At 45.6% G+C, this 27,709-nt stretch overlaps 1 protein-coding gene across 3 annotated transcripts; it reads right to left on the bottom strand.

Moving 5' to 3' along the window:
• Positions 1–1,156: 1,156 nt before the first annotated feature.
• Positions 1,157–27,709, bottom strand: RGMB (repulsive guidance molecule BMP co-receptor b). Of its 3 annotated transcripts, XM_008144517.3 has the most exons (6): positions 27,678–27,709; positions 25,575–25,816; positions 24,565–24,640; positions 21,115–21,383; positions 15,620–16,128; positions 1,157–2,118 (listed from the first exon to the last, which is right to left on the bottom strand). In XM_008144517.3, the coding sequence occupies exons 3-6, from the start codon at positions 24,567–24,569 to the stop codon at positions 1,450–1,452; spliced, it is 1,452 nt and encodes a 483-aa protein (XP_008142739.2). In that variant the 5' UTR covers positions 24,570–24,640; positions 25,575–25,816; positions 27,678–27,709; the 3' UTR covers positions 1,157–1,449. The 3 variants fall into 3 exon arrangements, with proteins under 3 accessions (XP_008142739.2, XP_054571016.1, XP_054571015.1); XM_054715041.1 differs by lacking the exon at positions 27,678–27,709 and having other exon boundaries at positions 24,565–24,880; positions 25,575–25,639; XM_054715040.1 differs by lacking the exon at positions 27,678–27,709 and having other exon boundaries at positions 24,565–24,885; positions 25,575–25,638.

A 27,709-nucleotide genomic window follows, 5' to 3' on the forward strand; every position in this document is an offset into this window, starting at 1 on the left:
CCTGCCAGTTTGGGCCTCTGGCAGTGCTAATCCATGGCGCATGGTAAAGGGAAGACGTTACCTGGCTAACTGAAATTTAGCACAGTCTTGACCCAAACTGCTATGGTATTTAAAGTTTATTAACCGTTGCTTACATTAATGGAAACTTAAGGTAAAGCACAAATTCTATCACTTTTTCTTGGAACCAAACACATTTGAGATACGACTATATAAACCTACCTATTGTTTACTTTCTCAGTTACTGCGCGTGCCTTGCCTGCTATTTTCCTTTTGCAGGGGGGTGCCGACAATGGACGTGAGGAGGTAAGGAGTTTTTCTATTTTATGGGGATTTTACCAAGTTACATGAGCAACTGACTGAATAATATTCGCCTACAAATGTTAAGAGGGAGAATGTGATTAGAAAGGACCACCTGGGAAGAAATGCTGCTTAATGAGAATGTCTCGATTAGGTGGCACTTGGAGTCAGGCCAAGGAAGCTTGTCATTGACACCCAGTCCATTCCATCACGCAGACTAACAGGTCAGACTGTGTGGAGGGCACGAAGAGTGGGAGACTTTGTGAAGGGATCTGGGCCTCAGTAAAGAAGGCTAAGAAAGTGGCCTCGCATTAATTCTACAGCAAGGCTAAATCTGTTTTTTTGCCTTTTTGTTCAATGCAAAATAAGAGTGGAAAGAGGGCGGGGGAAAACACGATAGTTTAAAAAGGGACATGGGATAAGAAAGGCTGAGAGCTATGGGAGTCTAGCAAAATGCCTCGTTATTTATTGATGAAATTGCCCCTTCTGACCTATAAAGACAGCAGTTTCATATGGTTCAACTTAACATGCTGTAAGTTCTTACATACAACAATCCTAGTTTAATACGGGTCATAGTAGTATTCTCCCTGCCCCCTGGGAAAGTGAGTTGTTAGAGAGGCTTCTTCAACATCGGTATTTAACTGCCAAAAAGCACCGTAAGGAGTTAACTTCCAATCAAGTGAGGACAGAAGAGGTGAGGAGCTTTAAGGAACGGGGAGGCTGTACACTGTGGGGATCAGTAGCAATGGGAAAGGGCAGAAGGGGGCGGCCAAGAACAGCTACACACATCATCACTGGTCATATTCAAAGGGTTGCTGGGTATGGTGTCTCTGTATATGTACTATACATACTAACCAGGTACACACATAAATATTTAATATATAAAAAATAAAGTGCTTTCTAACAGGTCCCCAGGCAGGGACATTATAAAACATTTCACAAAACTGCAAAATAAAATCGATACAATCAAAGAACACTACATCCAACATACGTGAGAACAGTCAAACACAGTATGTACAATCTGGTGGGTGTCCCAGGACAAACATCCTGTCATATACATGGTATATACATATATACTCTTTTACTCAATATATTATGACAATATATATTTAAAATTTTGTTATAGACAAAAAAAAAAAAAAAAGACAACCCCTACAAAAACACAACAAGGATCAAGCATGTGAGTCCTAGACTGAGAGACCAATGGCTGCCCACTCGGGGCGCCTCGTGCCCGCTGCTCGGGAAAATGTGCCAGCGTTCCTTCCTCGGGTGCAGCGCCTCCACGTCCTCCAAGGCGCTGTGGGCAGCTGCGGTGAAGTTGGCATCACCAGTGGTGAGCAGGTCGAAGACACAGGACTGGAAATAGATGTCCTTCACCGGCATCTTCTCGTGGCATTGAGCGTTGGCAGTCTCCAGTGTGTAGCCAGGCCAGGCCTGTGCCAGAGAGGTGTGAGGCAGGGTGTGCCCCAGGATGGCAGACACCTGGCCCTGCCCGTCGTCGATGCGCTCGCTCAGGGGGCAGCCATTGACACACAGCTGCAGGTCCTGGCTTTCCTCGTAGGACATGGCCAGGTCTTCGGGCATGCGGATGGCGAGGGTCAGGTAGCGACCCAGCTGCCGCACAAACACCGTAGTCCCTATGTAGCGGGCGTGCATCTCCACGTAGCGGCCACTCTCCCTTTCCACGATTCGCAGGCTCTTGACGTCGCCGTCCCCACCGCTGGTGCTGCCATCCACAAAGGCAGCCGGCAGGTCATCGGTCACAGCTTGGTACACCTTCTGATCTGTACACTCGCGGTGGGCTTTGAAGATGATCGTGATCTGTGGGAAGGAGGAAGATGCACAGGGTTTAACACAATGGGAGGGAAAAGGACGGTGCCTCCCTCTGCAGCAAGGGCTTTCCTTACTCTGGAGTTGAACAGCTAGAGAAGGAACCTCCACGTTCACCCCCCCACAAAGAATAATGTTGCTGTGAGGGAAAATTAGAAAGTCCTGTGTGTTTAGAATGAACATGTAACACAAGTCCAGGGAATGTGCACGAGGAAAATGTGTCTCGACTGAGAACAGTGTTGCTGTTGGGATATAGGCAGGTTTTTAGCGATCGTTTATCAGGGGTCCACAAACTATTTAAACAGGGGGCCAGTTCACTGTCCCTCAGACCGTTGGAGGGCCAGACTATAGTTTAAAAAAAACTATGAACAAATTCCTATGCACACTGCACATATCTTATTTTGAAGTAAAAAAACAAAACGGCAAAAACACCCGCATGTGGCCCGCGGGCCGTAGTTTGAGGACGCCTGGTTTATAATATCTTGTCTCTTTCTAAGATGAGTGGTATAGTTCTAAGAAAAGATTCCTTTCTAAATGATGCAATTAACAATATACCTACCAGAACTTTGATTCCTAAAAGTTTCTTCATTGGACTGTAAAAAAAATATCCCATGACTAAACACTACAAACTTACTTGTGACCACTGGGGACGTAGCAGGGAGTTGAGGGGTCATCCCAGCGGCAGCTACCACACAGCTACCAAGCAAGGGCCTCAGGAAAGATTTCTCTAAGTCTCTTAATCAAATGTTTCACATGACTGGCTAATCCCTGCGACAGGAAAATCACTTGGCAGATACAGCTCCCAAGCACTGGCAGAGAATAAATACCCTAAACCTAGTTACAGCAAATGTTTTCCCCAAATAGCACACGGCCCTTTAGCCTCTCAGAATTCTCCCAGCCAACTCTCAATTCTCCAAACTAAGCAGACAATTCATGGAGAAAAACCAACAAACCTGACAACACAAAAGCTTCCCTTTAGTGAACCCACTTTCTTTCCTCAGAACAATTATTTTAAAAAACGGAACCTTTGAGCACCTAGGCCTCTAACACACTCAACATCTCCCGTGCAGGTGGTGGAAGGAAGAGAGGACCTCCTGGTCTCACAAGGTGGGAAAACGGTCCCGAAGAAAAAAGGGCTACGTTTTGAGATTTGTGTTATTGTCAGTCACTGAGGTAACAGCTTATTTTTCTTTCTTCTTGGAGGAAAAAAAAAAAAAAGTATCAGGTGACTTCAGTCAAGGAGGAAGGTAGACAGGCCGGCACACTACAAATTACTCTGGATGGAGGAAACCACCTCCTGCAAGGAAACCAATCAAAACAATAGACCCTTGTTAAAAAGGCCAGAAAATGCCCCGGCCCCCTCCCGCCCCTCTCTCTCTGAGTCCTCACCACCACCCTCAAGTTTATGTCTGAAGTTTTTTTCCTGAACTCAGCCAGCATTTGCTCACACTATTTAATCCCACATGTTCCCACTGGTGTTACTTGACTGGAATTTTCCAGCCATTTCATTTTACTTCAGCCAGTTGTAAAGCCAGATCTGAACCAGCTGCACTGTAGCAATTGGTTAAATTCATATCCGTTGTTTGCAGCTGCAACTAAGGCCAGACAATGTGCTATGAAGTGCTTGGATTTCTCCCTTCCTAATTACCCTGAGCCACAATTTAATTTCACCACCAGCCTTCTCCCATTTCAACACCTTAACAACCCCAAGTGGGCACAGGGATGAGTTCAGGACATGGGCTGTGCGTCCAAACATAGGACCTCCCAGAGTGAATGGGACTTTGAGCGAGGTATCTAATGGGACAATAAAATAGATTTATTTGGTGGCTCTAAAGACAGTTTGACAAGGTGTGTTTTTTTTTTAAGGCAAGCTAGGATCCCTTGCAGGTGAAAAGATTAATTCAAATAAATTCTGCACCTGAAAGATTCAAAGTTAACATGTTAAGCGCTCAGCCTGTTTTTCTTCTGGATGGAAAGTATAGTATCAGACACCGGTGACTGACTGGGCGCTTAACATGCTAATATAAATGGCTAAAATAATAGTAATAGACTTTTCATATAATCAGTATCCTCGTTTTCAATTAGAACATTCCCAAAGATTCCACAAACTCTTCTGCAACAGCTAAGTAATTTGTTTTTTGAGTCTAACAAACCTCAAATTTAAACCGACTTATTTGCAAGAATTAAGTACTTTTTGTTCACCTTAGAAAAAAACAAAGAGGAATTAGTTTTGTTGGGAAAACAGAGATCCAGTTCCACAGAAGTTTCCAAAAAGGCAAGCGTGGGTCAATACTGAGATGAGTGGAGTCCTTCCTCATGTCTTACCAGGGCTCTGCTGTTTTCACCGAGCACACCCATTCCTACCAGGACTCATTTCAAACCCTCACACATACTGTCCCTTGCTATGCCTGTGACACACCTTGTGAAGATCAAGTAAAACTCAAAGCTTGACCTTTGCACTAGTATCTACACTTACAAAATATTCCAGCTTATCTAAAAGATTTTTATCTGTCCAATTCCCTGGGAGTGATTTTCCCTGAGACACTGAAGCTGATATTTCTCATAATTCTCACAGAGCCTCTGTAAACAATTAGCTCATGAATCAAAATGCTGAGGGTGATGCATCATCGATCTCAAAGCATGAGGGGGTTTCCTAAGTGGTCCTCTGTAGTTTAAGTACGTACCTAGAGATACCATCCATGTAAATGTAGAAAACACTAGCTAATAGTTTCACGTGACTTAAGTTTTGTAATGCAATTTCATTCCTCATATAATTACAATACAAGCTCTTAAACAGCAAGCACTCAGACATAAAGGGCCAGAAATGCATTTTCAGATTCTGTCTCCCTCTTCAGAAAAGAACATTAACTCTTTTAAAACATTCAAAACTTAATTAAAAATTTTTGGAAATTCCAACCTTTGTATTTCCAACTAGCAGTTATCAGAGCTTTGTAAAAACAGGGTATTCGGAATCATATTCTAAAGCTCTCAGATAATTTTAAAAACACCAGCTATGCTGCTTTCTTTTCTCCCTCTATGAAGAGATCCATATGCTGTAATAACTCAATTTGGCACATCTGTTCTATGCCACACCATTTATTATTGATGGATGGCATTTCTGTGCATTTAAAACATCAATGCCTTTTGTTAAACCTCCCCCACCCAGACCCTCTCAAACCCCACCTCAGACAAACTACTCCAGCTCTCCTCATTCATTTTTAATACTCACTCCCTGAGATCTTTACCACCCACAAGGTCTATCAGGAAGAGAAAGAGAGCAGCTACAAATCAACCTTTCCACACATAAAAGCAAGAAAGACTTAAGGTTTGCTGTGAAATATCAAAATTTAGAGGCATCTGCCTCTAGTTTCTTGCAGGGGGTGGGGGTTGGGAGTGGAGAGATGGGGGACAGGGAGGATGTATTTTTAAAAAAAAACGAGGTAGCCAACAAAAAGGAAAACTCAGGCACTGTTCTTGCCAAGATACAGACGTATCTTTCCCAAGCTCGATAGCCTTGTCAAGTGCTCTGCACAGGTTTTCAAACAGCAGAATTCCCCAAAGGTTGTGCACTTCACTGTGTGAGCTCGTTGCCTTTTGGAAGAAACATTTATCAGTGTTTAATCAGGCCCTTCCGGGAACCCTCCAACACCAGAACTGGACTTCTCGGTCAAGGGACTCACATTTCTTGGATTAATGGGCCAGCAAACTAAAGTGAAATTGTCACAGACAGTAGCTTGGAACATGGGGAAACAATTTTGATATGGACCTGGTTAAAATTCTGCTTGTTAAAGGAACCTAAATGAATTTTATTTCATATAATTAGTTAATATGTCCCCTTCATCAAATTCTCTGGATGCATCACAGGTTGAAAAAATAGGTGATCTGAGGGAGGATAAGGGGCCCTTTCACAGGTAAGTGGTACAGAGCCTCGACATTCAGTCCTGTGGAGTGAGCAAAAAGGAAACCATTCCAACAAGAAAGAGCACGTGCTTCCAAGAAATACGCGTGCTCTATCTCCGGCTCTCAAACACCCGATCTTTACCTCTGAAGTCAAAGCCTAGGACACTTGGAAGCACCAAAAGGAAGTAGAGGCCTTTGAAGACTCCTTCCTTCCAGTGTTTTCCTGGTCACCCCCAGCCTCACCCCACCCCCTGACAGGGACCCGGGACATGTGGATCTGGGTGGAGCTGAGTCACCCACCTAGGCTGGGAGGCAGGTGCCTGTCCTTTGGTTACAAAAGATGGGAGAACTCACTCTCTCCCATTTTTAGGAGCAGGGGAGAGAAAAAGCATATTCAACAAGAATAACATTCTGTTTGAACAATTTCAAACAAAACCCAGGAGGGTATTTATATGTAGCATATTTAATAAAAAATGTTGGGTTGGTTAATAACTGATATCCCTTATAATTTTCCTTAAAATTAAAGGAAAAACATTTGCCAAGAAGGTGTGATCTCAGTGAACTAAAGTGAACTTTTACAATCACTACTCAGCCTCTGTATCAACTATCTACTACAGGAAGGCTGAATGTAAGACTTATAAAAGTGTATTTTGTTAAATGACTGTGTTGGACTAGGACAAGACAGTATTCATGTTTAAAAGGAGGGTGGCAGATTCAAAATCTTACCCTTGACTCCTTTTAGGACTTGAATGGGACTAAGAATCAGCTACCTTTAAAAGAGACATCAAAACAGGTTTCTCTCCCCTCAGAGTCTCTTTCCACAGAGCTCTGTTCTAGGAACACTTACAGGAATCCAGAGAAATGGAATGGATCAGCTTATTTATTCTTCTCTGTTGCCCCAGGTAATACATGTAGAAACAAGGGCCGCCTTGGCAGCAGACGGAGAAAGAAGAAACCAAACCAGAGGGAAGGACACCCACAGCTGAGGCTGCTAGGGTGGTCCAGGGCAGGAGCGCTGGGCTCCAAGGCTGCGAGGAGCATGCCAGAGTGACAGGGAAGCAGGCCCAGGGATGACACACAAAAGGGACAGGCCCCAAAACGTCCACTGCCAAAGAGGAAAACTTCTTTACACTTAAAACAAGGAAGGCTGGAAGTGTAAATAGGCTCAGAGACAGGGAAGTCGGCTAGCTTCCTTGTGCAGACCGGAGCACGGCTGTGCTGAGCCACGAGGAAAAGGCCTCTGGTCCTTCAAGTCTCAGCCACTCAGAGAACTCCACAGGAACTTCCTGTTGGTTGGCTGTGCTCAGACTTTGCATACTGGGAGCTCAGCAAATGTAGGGACTCACTATGCTTCTAGATGTGAAGTTAGGCATGTGTGGACAGTATTACGGCCCAGGCTGCCACTGTGCTTCAGACCAGAGGCTAAAAATATTTTGAAAGGTGGGAGCCAGGGCCCGAAGCATAACTCTAGGGGTAAGAATCTGCCCTAGCAGGTCTGGCCCTCCCCTTCAGGGAGCTCACCCCTCAGGGGACGTGGGGGCAGGGCCACACATTCCAGGCCCCAGAGGGTCTCTGGGCAAATGCTCTGGGCTGAGGTTCAGCACAGCTGTTTCCCAAACCGTTGGGGATTAGGAAATCATAGCCTCTTTAATCTTTTTTTTTTTCCCCTTCAGTTTTGGGAGGTGATTAAAAAGGTATAAAAGGGCTTGTAGGTCTTCACAATACTACACTCACACTTTGTCACTTCTAGGTTCAAGTTCTCAGGGTTATTAAAAAAAAAAAAAGCCCACAAGGTGGTTAGAGGCCCTGACCATATATTTCAAGAAGTCGGTTACCAGGAATGCTACAAAAACAATATCCCTCTGTCTTCATTTTCCCGAGGTAGGGAGACGACACTGCGTAAGCTCATGCGTGCACATCTGTGCGTATTCACACACATCCTAAAATGGAAAGATTGAACCCTGACCCCATTGCAGCGTTTATGAAAGTGAGTGTTGAAATGCTGTCATATCAGTTCTATTCACAGTCACATACTATATTCCAACACTGAGAGAACCCCAACAGAATTAGCCAAATGTTCTTTTGACTCCAATTCTAAAAATAACCAGCTAACCAGGACATAAACTCCTCTCTCCACAGAACCAGTCTCACCTGAAGTTCTTTCTAGACCCAACAGCACCGGGCTTTCAGGGCAAGGCTGTCAGTTAAATTCTGTATCTTAGAAGTGTGTTGCTATTCCTGTTAGTTACCACTCACTGACAGGCTGAGCAGTTTGAAGAGTCCTTAAGTTACCCCACCCACAAGAACACAAAATTCAAAACAGTGGAAGAGCAAGTTCTACTGCAGTCAAAACAAATAAAGACAAAATGGGTAAGGTAGCATTTTTCATTGTTCAACACTGTAGGTAAGTCTTTTTGCATGCCACATTCCGCACAGGCAGAAAATGTTTGGTTAGCATTAGTTGAAGCCAACAAAAAAAGTACCAACCACCCAATGTTTCCCTCTCACCCCTTCCTCTCAAAATGTTGACTCAAAGAAAATTTAACAGGGCAGAGAGAGACACTTGGAAATGTGACAGAAAAACAAGTTCTAACTCTCAGCTGTGCATCAGACTTGGCCTTGTGCCTCTGGTTTAAACTATGGAGGAGTGTGGATCTGCTTTAAAGCAGCAGAGGCCCACGGGACGCATGGAATCCTGCCTGGCTAGGGCAGGGCAAGCCCTGGGTTAACTTCACTTACAAATGGGGGATTTGGAAGGTCCTCTCCTCCTTCTAAACCACATCTGGGACAGAGTGGCACACAGTCCAGAAGATTCAAAATGCAGGCCTTAAAAGAGGCAGATACAAACCTGGCACAATTTTAGACAGTTTTTACTAACAATCTGCTGTCTCTTCATTCCAAAGAATAGAAAGATGGTAAAAGGACTCAATAGCCAGAATATTTTAATGTGTATGGACAATATAAAGGTGAACCTTGTTTGGAAAATACAGCACAAAGAATAACCAAGGTAGGCCCATTCATGTTACAAAGTGATCTTTTCTACTTATACTTACACCATACAGCTAATAATTCCTTCTCCTTTTTCTTTCTTTCCCACATGCATTTGGAAATCCTTTTTGCCTCCAGGCAATTTGCTGAAACTATATAAAGCAAAGTTGAGTAGTTCCTGGGCCTAAGACCTGATAATCCAGTATACATACACAAGGGCTATGCAGGAAACAAAAAAAGGACAAATAAGAACACTACCACCTGGAATTATAGCTGATTTCTGCTCTTCTCAAAACTATTCTTCAATGTTTCAATAGTTTCTACAATAAATAAATTCAAGGAAAATAAGGATATCTAAGACACGCTTTCATGACTTTTAAAGGTGAGATAGGATCCTGAAAAATGAATTTAAAAACTGAAGACTCTGATAGTCAAATTCTAGAAAGCTTTTTGGATTAAATCAAAGACCAACAACCTTTCAAAAGTGGCAGCCAGGGCTCTAGACCCTACTAGGTTGTAGGGGTGTGAGGAAATGTGGGTGTAAATAAGGGGCTACTTTGACAGTGGCTGGATGGAAAGGGAGACTGTCAAACTCCAGAAGTAAAAAAAAAAAAAAAAAAAAATGACCCGAGACAAGTGACCAGGATGGAGGAGCGTGCTCTGGGTATAGCAACCCATCTCTCTGGCCCTTCTTTAAAAAAAAAAAAAAAAAAATTACTTTAAAAAAAATATATTTTTGTTTATTCAGAAAGGAAGGGACAGAGAGCTAGAAACATCAATGACAACAGAGAATCATTGACTGGCTGCCTCCTGCACACCCCCTACTGGGATTGCGCCTGTAACCTGGGCATGTGCCCTTGACCGGAATCGAACCCGGGACTCTTCAGTCCACAGGCTGACGCTCTATCCACTGAGCCAAACCAGCTAGGGCTCTCTGGCCCTTCTTGGCACTTGCAACAACTTGTCAAGTAGTTGCACATGGAACCAGCTTATGAATGTGGGCCACCAATGTTCAAAAAAGAAACCCTGAAAATGGCTGCTTTTACACACCCCACAATTCTCCATTGACTGCTGCAAATTTCACTTATGTGCTTAGAATGAGGCAGAGCCTGCATTCATCCCCCACCTCCCCCACACAGTAGGTCCTTTGATGCTTGCTGGTTGAAACTCAGAACTAAATCATAAATTTTATCAGATAACTTATTATACTAAGCAGGGAGCTACAACTGCAAACTTCTTTCCCTCCTGCTCCCCAATATACCTCAACTAGTCAAGCAACTCTGGTAATTTCTGCAAAACAAGGAGGACCAGGACAAGGAGCAAATTTTAGATGGCAAGAATTACCTGCATAACAGATAAGTCATAACAAAATAAAGAGCAATCTCAGATTTTAAAGATTGGTTACAATGTATCTGCAAAGCAGTTGTGCTCTCTGGAAGGAAATAAAATATCCCCTTGCATGCAAGAACAGTGTTCATATATTTAAAACACACTCCTGCTGACGGGAGGATGCAGCATCTACCTTAGTCCACAGTGTAGCTCACACTGCATCTATCCGTGAAGATACAAAAAACAGATGGGTTACAGAAACTTGGCTCCAAAAACAATGCCCTAGGCCTGGGGTCAAGAGAGAACAGATTTCCAAACCTTGATCCAGAGATATGCTTAAAATGACAGTGGAAAGACTTCGCAATGCAGGCACATAACTCTCTGATTTTGTAACCAACAGAAGGATCCACAACAGGTTTACATGCCATATACAGGTTTACATGCCAGCTACATGCAAAGAGGCACCAGAAAGAAGGAGGACCCAATGCATTGCTCTAGGACCCAATGCATTGCTCTAGGACCCAACAAGCAAATAAGGGAACACACTGGGTTTACAGTTTGAAGAACATAGTAAGCAAGAATGAACCAAACAAACTAAGTCTTCCGACATCTTCCATCATCATCCCAGTGAAAGTTTTCAGAATTTCTAGAAAGCGTTTAAGAATTAGGGATAATTAGGAACTTATAAATATATATAGAGAGATACCTGAAGGGTAAGGACCTCTTCCCATGCTTTGGGTAGTTGAGTGCTACTGCCCATGGGGATAACCTGGAGCTGGTGGCCCGTGGCGGCAGCAAGAACCTATGAGGCACCTCAGTGTCCACTCACCTGGCCAACAATCACTGGCTTGGTCAAGCACAAAGAACACACCTCTTTCCCAAATGCAAACTGCCTTGAGGTACACCACCTTCTCTCACTAAAGGATGAAGCACAGGAAAATCTGTCATCCCCAGCTTACCACCCCCCGCATTTGTAATTTTGTCTCACTGAGATTGGAGGATAAGAAAGCTATAGTGATGGGAAAGGACATGCAATAAAAGAAAATAAAAAATAAAGCAGAAGTATCTAAATTACTTGTAAAAAATAATTTTAAAAAATAACACCATTGTTTAGCTGTGCAATAAATGCATACCTGAAGTTTTTTGGAAAAGGAGTAATTTTAAATGCACCTCAAGAACTGATTTTTTCAGGAACTGTTATTTTAATACTATAGGCTATTAGGAATATAGCATATTTGCAAAGTACAGATCCTTTCATAAAATTATATCAAAATCACTTTCTATAATCACAGCATATACAAATCTTTATTGAGTCCACTTAAACAGAGATCCAGAGATACACAGAAGCACACAGGAGCTGAGACTGAGGGACTGGCCAGGGGAATGTGGAAGAGAAGGTACAGAAGTCAAGCACTTCCACAGATGACCTGTTTATTCACTGGTGAGGCCCAGGAGAGTTACTGACTTGTGTCCGCCTGGAGCCTAGTGTGAACTACTCCTCCCCGCAAACAAAAACTGCTTTTCTTTCCCAAGTAACCAACCCTGCCAGTTCTCAGCCTGTCCTCTCATCTCTCCCCCAGTGCCTGCAGGTCTGAAGCGCCTCTCACAGCCAAAGGTGGGGAAGATGGCCCAGAGCTGATGTGGATCTCAGCCCAGGTGTGCAGCTGTGCCAGAAAGCCCTGCAGCCCCGGGGGGTGGAGAGATGAAAAACCAGCCCTGGCCTCGGAACACACCTACCTGGCAAGATGGCCAACCACACAGTCTGCTCCAGAGAGGGAGCCTCGCAGGCTGGCAGAGGACATAAAACCCTGGAGGCCCTGAGAAAGCACACCTGCGCTCACCGTGACAAATGGGGAGACCGGGCCACACTGTCCAGCACTGCAGGCCTAGCTGCCCTGAGCTCACTGCCTGCATGTGGAAAAGGGGAAGCTTGGCTAGTAAATGGTCCCTGGAGTACAGAGGACTTCACTTTTCTTTCATTTTGTTGTTTACATATCCCCCCACTAAGGTCTGTATTTTTGTGATGAGGAAAAGTGGGCATGGAGGGTCAGGTAGAGCTCACAAAGCTGAGCATGAAAGTGCTTGCTCAAGAAGCCAGGTTCCCAGGATGAAGAATTGTTTTAGGGACCTTACTGCCCAAATACCCAGGTCTAGTGCTTGAGTTCAGTGCTGAAGGCAAGGAAATAAGTAGATGCTTAAATATGATTTCAGTATCATAGCTGATCAGTCTCGTCAATACCATCGGTCAGTCTTAAAGCTAATGACACTAAGCACATGCGTCATTAAAAACACTTGATCACGCCGAAACCGGTTTGGCTCAGTGGATAGAGCATCAGCCTGCGGACTGAAGGGTCCCAGGTTCGATTCCGGTCAAGGGCATGTGCCTTGGTTGCGGGCACATCCCCAGTGGGGGGGTGTGCAGGGGGCAGCTGATCGATGTTTCTCTCTCATCGATGTTTCTAACTCTCCATCTCTCTCCCTTTCTCTCTGTAAGAAATCAATAAAAATATATATAAAAACAAACACTTGATCACAAGGATGACACAGTATCTGCAAAATGCAGTGCTAGGTTATCCAAGAGCTGGTCTACGTATGTGTACAAAGCTTTGGTAAAAAAATCTTCTGAAAGTTTTTTTTATACTATTGCATAGACATCAAGGGGGGAAAAAAATCAGATTCTTTTTTGAACTTATTTCATAAGTACTTTTTGCCTCATAATGTTTTTACTTTTATTACCATCATTTTTTTCATTGCTTAGAATTTTTTACAGGTTTTATTTTGGCCCTGGGTAGATAAGAGGAAATTGTATTGCAAAATTTTAGGTCTTCTTCTCTTAGTTTCATCAGCAGAGGTCATGCCAGCACTGAGAGAGACCTTCAACAGTAACCTTCCAGATGCTTCTGGGGGCTTTGGAGAGAGTTACAACAAAAAGGGGGAAAAAAAATATACAACTACTAGAGGTCGTGAAGCCATAGAGTAATTTGTTGAACAGCATGGTGACCAGATGTGGGGAAATACTTTCCAATAGTGCAATTAAAGACCAAGCATTCTCATCATTGGCCTGAATTTATGTCAAGACAAGACCCCCAACCTCCTTTCTTTAGAATGGGTAAAACCTTTGATCCTTAACAAACTGAAAGAGAAAAAACGGTGTACCTTTTGCTTATTTGCTAAAAACTATGATAGACTCAACCACAACTGAAATGGAATGATCTAAATAAAGTACTTCAGTGTCAATTGTTCCATTGAACCATTTTCCCATGCACACAGCACTTATTAATCTCGATAGTATTGTTTAAAGACCACCACCTCTCTAAGTCATCAAGTATTTGCACAATCGTTGCTGATTTTCTCCATTCCCAATGGAACTGCCTTCTTGAATTTCCAGTGTTATGTTTTCCCAAAGACTAATCTCAGGTTCTGTGACCTGACTGCTTCAATGATGGATTTTTGGCCATGGCTTGTCCTAAAACTTCATAATTATATAACTTTACATCAAAACATAGCAAGTACATATTTTAATATACAGATATAAAAATTTGCATACTTATAAAAACCAGAAAAGGAAAGTTTATTTGAGATGTAGGATTTGGAAAGGCCAGCTTGGGCTTGTACTGGGACTGAAGTGTAAACATTTTTCAGTTCCCCTAAGATGTCTGCACCACTGTAATAGTGTTTGTTCAGAGCAATGACTTCTAATCTCAGATGTGTGACACCCCTGGGTGTCTCCAGATATCTCTGGAGGTGTTATAAACTCCCTCCACAAAATGCCAAGTAAAATAATTTAAATTCACTTTAAAAATATACCACACAGGTTTGGAGGCAAGGGAGGGTGTCCTGGAATCAAAACAAGAGTCCTAAGTATTACAGAAGATTGATCCTTGTCAATTATATTTTAGTATAAGCCAACTGATGAATAGACAAAATAAATAAAGGAAATTAAGCAAGATGATAGTCTACATGTGTGATTTTGTGGTTGGGGAGAAAGGGAAGGAGCTGCTTACTTGGGACACTATTATTATGGAAAACCCTTGCGACTTCTTTATTTACTAGTGAATGAATTAGTGCCAACTGGCAATTGAAAACCCAGTTAGTTCCTAGCATGTACTACTTGCACTTAGAAAGCAAGAATGTTTTTTCTTAAATGTTTTATTACGAGAGAGAGAGAGAGAGAGAGAGAAACAACAATGTGAGAGTGCAACATCGATCGGCTGCTTCCCATAAGCACCCCAACAAGGAATTGAACCTGCAACCTGGGTATGTGCCCTGACCTGGAATCAAACCTGTGACCTTTCAGTGCATGGGATGACACTCAACCAACTGAACCACACCAGCCAGGGCAAGAATTTTTAAAACATGCAATACCTGACTTAATAAAAAAAATGACAACAGCAACAGAACAGCCATTGGGTGAAAATGAATCAAAATTATACCTTTTGTGTGTGTGTGTCAGATCAGCAAGGGGTGCTACAGAATTTTAGTAATTACTTTGTGTGCTTGCACAAGATGAAAAAGGTTGAAAATCGTTGCACTAAGGTATTGGTGCCTTAAAGTTGATTTAGAGGATTCAGTATTAGTTTCTTTAAAACCAACCAAGCAACAAGAACCACAATACTGGCAGCTAGGCAGGGTAAGCTTAACTTAATTTTGCCAGTTTTCCCCTCAGCTTCTCACTTAAATTGTTAGCCTGAGATTATACATCATTGCTCTACATATCCAATTCTTATTTCCTTGGTCACCACAGGACAGTGACTAACAGACTTTCAGGTCTGCCATTGGGAAGCTGGCTTATAGCCATTACCTTTTACCAGAGCTTCCAAATTTCCAATAAAATATATTTCCTGATGGGTTATTGCCCTCAGGCTTCACAGCTTTCTTTATTCAGAAAACCTACATCGGTCAAATCTGATAAATCTAAACACGGATATCCTCGAGTCATACACATATGCACTTAAAAAAGACATCACTGAAAAAAGCAATTTTTCATTAAGCAGGCCTGCCTTTTCCCAAGAGAATCCAACATTACTGTTCACTTTTTTATTTTTTGTATCATTGCCTATTCAAATTTACACACACATTTTTCATAAGCCCTAGAATTTCACCAAGAAACTCCTTGCTAATTTTCATTTAATCCTTCATTCACCCTGCTAACACTGCTTGCCAAGAAGACCAAGCAAAGTTCCTTTTAAACTAGGCCTTTTGTTTCCATTTTCCCAGGTTGTCTGAAGAGTCGGACACCTGAAAGGTATAAGAAGGAAAAAAAAAGTATTCTTGCCTTATTTGTAGCAGTAGCACTGGATCCAAGGACCACGGGCACATTCGTCACTTGAACCGAAAGGTAATTATTGTCTATGAGTGGCCAGGCTCCTTCCACTTTGCACGTCTGGAAGTGGTCCTTGAAAGTTCTAAGGTGGGGATCTCCAAACAAGCCACAGAAAAGGTAATTAGGAGGGTTCTGGTCCCCTCCCCGGGGTTCTCTGAGTCCCGCATGGCTGTGATAGTTACAAGGGTCATGGGTCACTTCAGGGTTGGTAGAGGATGTGGGTCCGTCCTTGGAACAGTTCCTCTGGCTCATGAGGTCACTGATACCCAGTACCGCAGAATGGTACACCAGGTTGCCACGGCAGGCTTTTGAAGTTCGCTGGGTGCAGCCAGCATAGGCACGCAGGGCCTTGCAGAACTCGGAGTCAAAGCCGTCAATGGCAGAGTTCAGGTGTGAAGTCAGGGACACAAAGTCTGTGGTACATTTCTGGATTCGACACTGGGCTGGTTGTTGGCAGTCACCTGTGGGAAAGAAGATAAGACCACACATTTTTAAAACACTTCATGACTTCCTGAGCTACATGAGAAAATGACATTCTCCTCTGGGGACTGTTTGTTCTATTTCATATCCTCCTATTTTAAGAAGGCCTTCAGAAATAGGGTTGCATTGTGCTTCTGTGTCTCACAAATTAAGCCACTGGGAGAAAAACTGCATGCAGTTAGTCAACTTAAAACTTTATAGGATCAGCCATTGTAAATGGCAATTTTACCAACTTTGCTATTGTTTATGGATTTTAAGATTCCTTTGCTCTAAGGCCAAGCAAAAGATGTGAACTTCGTTTTGATTTTGAAAACTGCATAAGTAATTTGCTTTGGAAAGCACTGTCTATGCACAAAACCACAATTAAAACTTCCACAACTCAGGTAGGGGAAACCCCTAAATTATAGCATGACTGGCTAAAACACCTTTACCTGATTCTAATATAGCTAACAGAGAAAGAATAACAAGAAAAAAAATCCATTATTTTTTTCCCTGCATTTCCTGATAGATGTTTATCAACAAATTGTTTATCAACTATCACTTAATCTCCTGGTTTTCACAAAGTATAAATGTTCTCTTAAAAAAAGAGATACATTTGACCAAGCTATGTATTCACTTCTCCCTTGACATCCATCACCCTGGGATCCCAGCTCCCAAACAGTTTCACCAGGAAAAGTACACTAAAAAAAAGGACACTGAAATCACACTGCAGAAACAGATGTTTCCAACTATGTTTTTTCAGAAACACAACAGAATTCTTAGAGTTATCTGAATGATTTTCCCCTTAAATCAACAACTCATATAAACTTAATGGCTCAAGCAAAGTGATGAAATTAAGTAATGGAAAACCAAGTATTACTGCCCTACTATTTTAAAAAGCCAATTTTCAAATGATGTTTTGCCACTAGTTCTTCACATAAAAATTTATAAAACCCCTCAAAGCACAAAAATCTCAAGACTTGCCAATGCTAGGTCAGTCACGTGCACCAGTTTGTTTGTTTGTTGTTATTCTGCTCCATAAAGTGGGACACTAAGAATTACTGAAAAGTGAAATTCTTTCCTTTGCCATCCACCTTAAACTTTATAGACAGGAACTGCAACAGTATTTGTGTTACACATTCTTTATAGGCCTCTGAACAATGGAGCAGGTCTCAATCTCTTCTAGTCTAACATTCCCCATCTGAGAAATGAGGAGGTTGCTCTAAAATGCACTTTGGGACCTTTTTCAGGCATAAAATATCTTATTCTAGGTGGGAGGAAACAGTCGGTCAGTAGAGTGCTATTAGATATGTAATTATTTAAAAATATAAGCATAACAAAGTTCAGGATAATATCAAGAGTTAGGACTTCATCTGATAAAGACTTACTAAAAATGTTTTTTAAATAAAGATTATTTAAAAAGGTATTTTAATCTTCTCAGTGGTAAACTGCTTTTACATCTAAATTAAACAGCCTGTAATCTGTGTTTGGCTTCAGCTGGGGAGAAAAGGGTAGGAGATGACCACTTCTCAAGATATCTCCCCAAACATTTTCTTACATTTCAAAGTCCAAAAAGTGAAAAATGTTAGTCTTGATTGGATAGTCACTTTAACTTGAATAAAAGAGATTAAAATATTAATCACAAAGACATCTTGTGTCTGGCCTATTTTATGTTTGCTCATTGCAAAGTTAGCAAAAGCAGCTGATATTTATAGAATTCCTCTCTCCAAAGAAGATCGTAATTTTCAACTACTTTTACTAAAAAAAACACACACACAACCCCCCCCCAAAAAAAAAACAAACAAAACAAAAGCAAAATTTTTAAAAAAATCAATCACAAACCAACAAACAAAACACCCCAAAGTCATTAAAGCCATTTAACAGATGGGGAAAACCAAGGCGAAGGGATTTTAAGTTAAGGCCTTGTCCTGGCAGATCATACACAGCTGTAGGAAGCCCAGGAAGTGGGCCTTTCCTTCCTCCACACACCATGTCCCCTATATTCCTGACTCTCAAAATGGTACTTGATAGCTAAAAAAAAAAAAAAGGAAAAAAAAAGGTTTAAGTAACTACAGTATCACATTTTCCCCTTTTAAATCAGATTCACAGCAAGCAGAAAGCAAGGAAATAAAAACTGGGCCAAAATCACCCGGTAATGAAGAGCCCTCAGACTTCAAATAAATGACAGCACAAGAACTTTCCGCTAAACTTGCAGTGCCTATTTGTTCTTTTTATGGTCTATAAAATATATCTGAGCGTACATTTACTTATAATTATTTCAAATAGTCATAACATATCAAAAGTCAGAACAGCATGGCAATGCAGATGCAACTGTTCGGAAGGGGGAATCAGCAGAATTGAGATGCCAGCTCCTCTTTCCGTTCCTTCCTCATTCCTTCTTCCTAGCAGGCAGGTGCTGATTCCTCTGAGAAATCTCACGTAACACACAACTCCTTGAGCTCTTTTGTTTGGATGAGGTTTCTAACAGCCTTTTGGAGTCGAGATGATTGGAGGGAGAAAAGCTAATGAGAGTGAAAGTGCATTTGGGTCAGCAGTTTCAGCCTCCTCGCAGGCCCCTGTAGAATGACTAATTTGCAGCATACACCCAGAAATATCCAGGCTTCATGAATTTATAATGACAATGCACACTTTGCCTGTTGCAGGCGGTAAAGTAAGCCTCCTGTCAACATGCCAAGACAATGCGGAGCAGAAACAATCTCAAGGATGTAGCCAAGAAGGCCATGAAGTGTATGAGTAAGCAAGTAACTCCCATACTGGATCGCCAGTCAGGAACTGCAGGGGTTTGCTGAAGAGAAGGCAAATAAAAGTACTCTTTTCATTTCTTAAAGGGCAGAGTTCAAAATCTGCAACCACAGGTATCTGTTTCCTTGAGTCAGATCGTCTGTGATCAGTGTGACAGCATTTTCCTTCTAGTTAATGAAAGTGCTAAAGGATTTTCAGCTGTAGAGCTCTCCTTAATGATTCAGACAAAAAGACCTCACCATTCAAAACAGCGTCCTCAATGCCAGGACTGCACGTGTGAATCTGCAGCACAATCACCAGTTTATAATAAAAGAAACAAGATATGCGGAGGCTGAATTAAGTGAAATATGGAGCCATATGGGGTGCTGAGGCAAATTATATGGATCCAGGCATAAAACATATGGTAGCCCATCTGCAGAGAGCACTTTGCTAGGCTCCCTGCCCTGAGAAACAGCCCCTGCATTTCAATAGCGCCGCTCTTCAAAGAGATCTCTCAAAAGGAGCCCTCCTTTCTATAGCCAGATTAATTGCTCCACTCCCGACAAGCTGTCCACAGAAATCACTCACCACAGCAATTCTGGGTAGAATCTGATGGTGACTTTAGTGAGCGCATATTAAGATACTGAGAGGAGTTTCACATTCCAAGTTCTTGAACTAAGGCACCATAATTTTCTAAACCTTTAAAACCAACGTCTTAGGTCTTTCATGGGCCAGCAAAGAAATCTTCAAAGACCACATTCCAATCCTGTCATGGGACCCTACAGCAACTAAGGGAAACAATACCCCAGCGGACAAGAGGGGCACACAGTCCCACCTAGCAAATTCAATTTCCATTTCAAAAAACCCACGCCTGAACATTATAGACACTTATTTTTCACACAAAACAACCCTGAATATTTCTTTTGACATGTCATGAATTTTTCCCCCCATGTAACTGTTAAGCAGGTTGACATTACTTTCCAAGGTTCTCAAGTCACTAATTGAAAGCCTTAATCACTACATTCTTTAGTAAGATTTCAGTTTGTTTTCCCAAGTGACACTTAAAATGCAGCTGCTGTTACATCACAATGCAAAGTTACACAAAGTAAATTAAGCCCTCTCCTCAAATGCCACATTCCGCCCCCACCCCCACCCCCATTACTTAGAAGACCTCCAGGATTTTTAGCAGGGGCTGGTATGACTTAATAAGTAAAAATTACACACACACACAACCCACACACATACATGTGGGTGGCTTCAAAGTTCAGGGTTCTCCAGATCGGAGCATTGTGACTGCTATCATACCAATACAGGACAAAAAGAGGTGGAAGAAAAAAAAACTTATCTAACGACAAACAGTTCTCAAACTAAAAATTAATTTATTTCCATTTCGCACTTAAAAACTTGTCCTAGAAGTGGTCTTGTTTGCAAAGAGCATCCTAGATATATTCACACCCCCCCCCCCCGGTTTTATTGAGAAAGTTTGAGATTTAACCCTGTGTTAGTGAGAGGATTTTAAACAGAAACATGGTATCACTAGTGCTTCCACAGGGGAAGCACCGACCTCCAGAAGGCAGCGTATCTGTCAACCCCTCCTGCACACGCAGCTTAGCCACGAAGCACGCGTTTTTCCAAAGAGACCGAGAGCTGAATTAAAAGCAGCTTTCGCAAATACGAAAAGACACCCCTGTTTGAAGACACGTAAGTTACTTCGAAATTAACCTCCCAGTTTACAAACGCTGGGAGAAAAACCTTTGCATCTGGTGCGATTTCTCCGTCTCGCCGCCACCCCCAGCTGCAGGGCAGCAGCACAAGGCTCCTTGTCTCCCCTCGGAGGCGGCGGCGGCGGCGGAAACCTGATCCCAGGCGGACTCTCAGTAAACACCAAGGCGGAGAGCAATAAAGCATCCGGAACATTTGTCTCGGGCGCGCAGCCCCGCCACCCCCGCCCCCTAAATCTCCGATAAGCGGCCGGGAGAGGGGAGATTTATCAACGGTCCGAGCCGAAGGCCGGGAAGGCCGGAGGGAGGGAGGGAGGGCGGGCGGGGAAGAGGCCTCCCCGGCGTCCTGGGTGGGTTCCCGCTGCCGCGCCGCGAGCCCGGCTAAGGTGCCTGTCAGGGGCTCGAGAGGCCTGTCCCGTCCCGCCACGCCGCCCTCCCGCCCCGGCTAGCGCCCGCGGAACTCGGGGGGGCTGGGAACAAAGCGCTTGGCCCCGGGGCTGGCCCCCTCGCGCACGCGCCCCGTACCTGCGTGGAGCAGTCCGAGGCTGAGCAGCAGCGGCAGCAGCAGCGCCAGGGGCGGCGGGCAGAGCCGGGGGTGGCGGCGCTGCTCAGCCCCGGAGACGGCGGCGGAGGCGGCGGCGGCGGCGGCGCAGGAAGGTGCTGCTCTCAAGCCCATGCCCGTCCATGCAGGTCTCGTGGGCTCCGGCGAGGGCGGCGGTGCGGGCGCCGTGGCGGGTCCGGGGCCGTGGCTGCTGCATGGGCCGGGGGACGCGCCTCGCTTCCTCTTCTTCCTCCTTCAGGCCCGCGTCGGAGACGGGCCGCCGCCACCGCCGCAGCGAGCAGCGCGCCGCGGGCGGAGCGAGACGGCGGCGGCAGCGGGGCGCAGCGGCATCGCAGCGGCCGGAGGCGGCGGGCGGAGGGGGAGGGAGCGGGAGAGAAGACACAAAGACACCGTGAGCGAGTGCGGAGTCCGGCCCCCGAGAGCGCGAGCGCCCGGCCCGGGCCAGCGTGGGCTCTGCGGGCGTGGAGCGCGGGCGTGGGCCAACAGGAGGCGCACCCAGCCCAGGCGAGCAGCGGCCGGCCGCCCGGATCTCTCTACGCGGCGGCCCCCGGATCGATCAATCTCAGCCCCTCACTGCTGCCCCGCCCGCCCTTCGCCCGCCAATCCGCGTCGTCCCCACCCCCGCCCTCCCATCCCATTGGCTGCGAGCGCGAGGCCGCTGGACCCAGCCCGCCGCTAGCAGGGCCCAAAGCGCCCGCCCCTCCACGCCGCCTCCTGCCTCCTGCCTCCTGCCTCCTGCGGTTCAGTGTAATGTGAGTTCCGCGTCCGCCCGCTGCGGGTCCCGTCTACCGCGCCCGGCCCAGCCTCTTTCTCGCTCGCTCTTCTCTCCCGTCCACCCTGCCGCGATTTACTGTTTCCTCGAATCAAGTAGAAAGAGGCGGCAGCCGCTCTCTCTGGCCGCCGCTACAATGAAACCGGCCTTTGACCGCTCCTTGGATGAATGTTATTGGGTTCAACTTCCCTCCAAGTTTTTTTTTTTTTTTTTTTTTTTTTTTTTTTTTTTTTTTTTTTTTTTTATCACCCCACACTGCCCCTCCACCTCCAGCTCTTTGGAGGAAGCGGGCGCTTTTATCCAGCGCCATGTGGCAAATTCCTTCGCATCTAATCACCTCTGCAGAACCGCGTTTCCGAACCCATGGCGGGTAAAGCTAGCACCCAGCCGCGTGGGAAATCAGAAAGTGACCCGCGGTTCGGAACGGATCAGATGCACTGGGAAGGTACCCGCCAGCTCCCAGCGAAATCCGCAGGCAGCAGTGCGTGGCTCCGGTATTGGTTCCTTTGACATTTCCCTCCCTGAAAGCGGCTGGGAGGGGTCTGAGAGTTGGAGAACTTCAGCGTGTCCGGTTACAGTGTAATTAGATTAATGAGGAGAGTCAGCTTTTAACGCAGTGTAGAGTAATTACGCCATCATTTGTTGTTGCTTAGTGGCTTTTCCACGACTTCATAATCTAATAGCAGATTAATTAAATGACAGCTCAGTTTCTACTTTTGCAATGGGATGGATCAAGAAATGAGGAGAAAAGCTAATTGTCAGAAAAAGAGGTTGAAAATAGGTCCTAACTTGTTATCAGTAGGTGTGAAGTGGTATCTAATCTCTAGAATGGCCTCAAAGTCTGGGAGCCACTTCCTACTGTCCTCGCCTTTGCCTTTCCCCAAATAGCTCAAGGTTGCCATTCTAAATTCACTTACGGTATATCCAAATCGCAGTAGGCAACTCTACCCGCTACATTACTCAGAATCTCTAAATAGGGATTGCGTATCAACCGCGGACATGTAAACATTCCACATGTAACAATGTGCAAATCAATGGGCCAGGATAATTGAGGGCAAACCCATCACCCCAGCTTACTTATTAGACACATTACGAATTGTACAAACCACTAGATCCCTAATGAAGGATGCCTATCTTTTTACTGTAACTTTTCATTACCTATTCCATACTATGATGACACAGTGGTTAACACACCTTTCATTGCCCATGATATACTCCAAGCCTTGCTTATATCCACAATATGCTAAATAATAGTTTCACCGTTGACTGGAGAAATGACTTTTTTTGGCGGGGGGGGGGGGAGTTAGCTGATACGGTGTTTAGATAATACTATGGAGTAAATACTATTAGGCCAAAAATTTACTCTTACAATTCCAATATGTTATTAATGAAATAAAATTAATGAAATTTTGGTAAACATCTTTTAAAAGTAATAAAATGTGAACACTTTTTCAAAGTATTTTGCTAAAAAAATTAAGAGTTAAAATGTTTCTTTTTCCTTAACACAAGATTTAATTCCACCGCTATAAAGAAGCATCCCACTGAATTGAACATACTTCAAGACACACAACCAAGAGATAAGGATCAAATTCAGTTTAGTTTGTCTTTTCACCCGTGATTTCTATGACTTTCCCTCCCTACCTTTATTCCCTCCCCCCACCCCGACCCCATCCTGTTCCTTAAGTACATGAGTGCTCTTGATTTTCTTATCAATAGAGGGCGCCCTCCAGTCACTGCAAATCCTGGTGTGAAGTGGAACTGCTCTAGAGGAAAAACTTCTTCTAAGGTGCTTTATTGCTCCTCTGTTGTAAAATTTGACAAGCTCAAGATTTATAAGCCTAACAATTCACTTTTTTTTTATTGCTGCATAAGTGTTCAGGCTAGAGGAAAATGTTAATTTTCACAATTAAACCGCAAGGTGGTTCCTAATTTCAGAACTTTAAGTCAGTTGATACACTCGCTGGGTAAATTCGGCCTGCTAGCAAGATCCCGAGTCCGCTTGGAAAGCAAGAGTGTGGTGAATGGTCGCCCATAGAGCATCCACTCCCCCAGCTCCAATGCTGCAAGTTGAGCAGGATATTAGGACTCCACAAAGAAAAATCTAGGGAGGGAGCTGGGACACAGACATAAAATGGATGACTTATAAAAAGTTTTACATTTTAATAGGAAAAAATACCGTGAAGTGACAGCTTGTACAACTCATAAATCCTCCCCGATTCTTGCCACTTGTATTCTCTCGCCCTCCGTCTTTGTTTTCAAGAAGGAAAGATGAAGCCAAAACAGTACAAATAGGGGACTCGGCAAAGCAACGGTATGAATGTGCAAGTGGATAGAATTAAAACGCATGCCAGCAACATTGATGGATTCTAAACAAGATGCGGTCTCTTTTTTCTGTTCCCCCAGTTAATATATTTCCATTTCCAGAAATCTAACACGAGGGTTTCTGCCTGGTTAACAGATCAACGGGGGCAGGGGAACCAGGACTCAGACCCGGGGTTGCCATTTGTGCAACCCCTTCTAGAGTGAGGGCTCCCCCGCCGCCCCTCCCCCCTCCCCCAGGCCACAGTGTGCGAAAAGCAGCGGCTGAAATAGCCCGGGAGTCAGACTGCCCAGTGGCAAGCAGATCCTGGATTGTACTTACATCATTTTTAACCCTTCCGCTCCTGGAGGGGGCTTGGCGGGATCAGGGAGCCGCGGAGCTCGGGAACACGCAGGCCCTGGGTGTGAGAGAAGGGCCCCAGAGCCCGGCGTGAGCGCTGCGCCCCTGGAAGGAGAGGGCCCGGGGCGTGCGCGAAGCTCCTAACCCGGGCGTACACCACCGGCCCCGGCGATCCCTGCGGGCTCCGCCACGGTTCGCGCTGCTCAAAGCGGCAGGTGCAAAAAGCATTTGGGAGCCGCTTGCCAGCGCGCGGAGGTAATGCGCTTCCTGTCCATTTATCTCAGGAAACCGGCGCAGCCTTCCCTTCGAAACAAAATTAACCTCTCATTAGCCAGCCACTCACTCCCGAAAAGGCCTTAAAAGCTTTACCAGCTCGCTAATGTGTTTTAGGCTGTTCTTCCAGGCAAACGCAGCCGCGGCCGTGACTGCCATCCGTCCCTGGGGTTCCTCCGGGTTCCCCCCCCCCGGGAGCCAACCGCAGACCTCCCCGCAGCCTCAAGTCTGGGAAACTCTGGCCAACCCGGATCCCCGTGTGTAGTCCTGGGCAGACCCTGAGTGGACTGCATGCCAGAAGCAGCCAAAACAAGTTCCCGCTAATTCCACGAGCGCTCCTCACACCCACACCCCCGCTCCCCGGTCCTCTGGGGGAGGAACTTCCATGGCTGCTGACCGCCCGTAGGAGCGCCCGTCCTGTGCGCAGCGGGCGCGGGGAGCGCTGAGCAGGGACTCGGGGAGAAGGGGGAGTGTAAGCCGGGATCTAGCGGATTCCGGGAGTGGAGAATCTAACGTAGGTTCTAGATCTGCCAGTGGCCCAGGGGGCCCTTGCGGAGCAGCTGGGGTTTTCTCACCCTGGCCCCCTGCCGTCCTGAGGCTGGCAGATTTATACCACACAGGTGGACGGAGACCTAAACAAAACAGTCCCGGCCGCTGCCTGCCGCTCGCCCCCCACGTCCCCGGGCCCACCGCAAACTTCAACAAAATAAACAACTCACCACAGGCATTCCCTTGTCTGCAGCGCGACGCTTGCCAGCTGGGAAAATAAGCCGCAAGCCACGCGGCCGGGGCGCAGAGGGAGGGCAGCGCGGTGCCCGCCTCTCCGCTCTCGGTGGGGGCAGTGGTACCCGGGGGCCAGGCGGGAGGCTCCGCCTTGGGGACCGCTCTCCCCGCTCCCCGACACCGAGTGAGCGCCGGCTGAGAGGCGGCACCCTTGCAATCAGCGCGAACTCTCTGACACCTAGGGGAGGGGGCGGAGAGGCACATCCCTCAGTTCCAACCCGCTTTCTCTCCCTTCAGTGTCAAAAAAAAAAAAAAAAAAAAAAAGACCAAACCCCGGGGCCTCCCGCCCACCCCCTTCTGCACCACACCGCCCCCTGCCGGCACTACCCAGATCTTTCCAGCGCGACTAAGGCGTGGCAAGTAACGGCGTCCCAGAACCCCAGCCTTCGGGGTCCTGGCTCAGGCCTCTCTCACCACCCCATTCACCCCACCAAGTGCTGCACAAAGACACCTTTCACGCTGCCAGCGCCACCCTCTGCGCCGCCCTCCAGGCCTGCCCGTTGCCTTGGTCCACCCGCGGCACCACCAAGTCCCGGCGGGTGAATGTGCCAGCCTTCACCGGGCCAGGAAGGCACCGGGCGCGTGCAGGCTGCTCCCACTCCGCGCCTCCGAACGGGCACAGACGCGGCCCCCTGCCCGCTTTCTACCGCTTTCTAGCTGCCCACCAGCGGCCACAACACGCGCCCTTTCTTCTCCACAAATGCTCTTTGAGGGTCTTCCCAGTGGGTCTAAATGAGGGTAGGCGGGTGGCGGGAAGGGTCCTCTGGACTTTCGCCGAAATAAGGAATCCACCTAAGGTGCCAGCGAGGCTTGAGTTTACAGTTTGAGAAAGCCCAGGATAACAACTTGGGAACTATGAGGGGCGAGAGGATTGACAGACACCTAAGACACAGGTGAGGAAGTGTGCTGTAAAGAACAAGCCCACGAAATGTTCGAGGAAAGAGTCACTTGGATACAAGTAGACGGCGTGGAGGGCCGGAGGAAAGAGATTAGCTTTCTTGCCCAGGCTCATCTTCCAAAGTTGAAAAGAAGCATCACAGAGGCCCGCTGGTAGCTATTGTCCCATGCGCGCCTTGCCTGGGACGAACAGGCGGCTTCTCTTTATCCGAGCAGATGTTCAAGCATCCTGACTCAGGTATTTTCCTTTTTGCTCTCTTAGGAGTGTCTCTGACCCTCTCCAGCTTTTTCATTGCTTTCTCTCGCTCCCACTCTTTCTTACAGTTCCTCAGCCTAACGCTAGAGGCAGCATAGGGCAATGTAAAGAAGGTGCAGTGGGGATCCAGCAAGGAGGGTCTACTGACTTTCTAAGTTGGAGTCTTAAGCAACTGATTTAATGTCTTTGGACCCTGAGGTCACCATCAAGAAAGAGTGTGTGAGGGGTAATGGCCAGGTTTCTTCCGGTTAGGAAATTCTATGGCAGGGGAGGCCGCGCACCCTTTGCAGATTCCTACTTATCTTCTCCAACTGCCAATCAATTTGAAAAAAAATAATACTGAGGATATTTTAGGAAGAATGTAAGATATGTTTTTTAAAAAAGCACCTTTTCTAATGAGAATTTACGCCCCCCCCCAAAAAAAAACCCCTCAGTTCCTAGTCCACAGAGACAAAGAATCATAATGTCCCCACTTGCTTTGCCTTTGAAAAGCCTCTCCAGCAATCTGCAGTGCAGCAATTTGATTTAGAACCTAAAGGCAGTCTTGTTTTTCTTCTCCCTTCCACCAACACAAAGACAAGCTGCCACATAAAATAATGATGAACAAGAGTTCAAAGCAAGCTCGAGAGCCAGCCCAGAGGATGTTTTCTAAGGCAGCCCCAGTCCTTCACTCCCTTGCTAATCTGGCTTTGGACAGTACATCAATAGTAGGCCAAGCTACCAGAGTCTCCTCTCTCCCTCCCCCTCCCCATAAAAACTGGGCAGTGGAACCTGGATGATAATTTGTCAGTCATCACGTAAATGAATTCATCAAATCAATATGTTTAATTTTTCCTTAGCATTATGATACTTTCCAGGGTTTTTGATTCACTACTCCCTTTCTCACCGTGGAACCTTGAGCCTTAGTTCTCCCTCGGG

The sequence above is a fragment of the Eptesicus fuscus genome, chromosome 4, assembly GCF_027574615.1.
Source record: "Eptesicus fuscus isolate TK198812 chromosome 4, DD_ASM_mEF_20220401, whole genome shotgun sequence".
Lineage (NCBI taxonomy): Eukaryota > Metazoa > Chordata > Mammalia > Chiroptera > Vespertilionidae > Eptesicus > Eptesicus fuscus.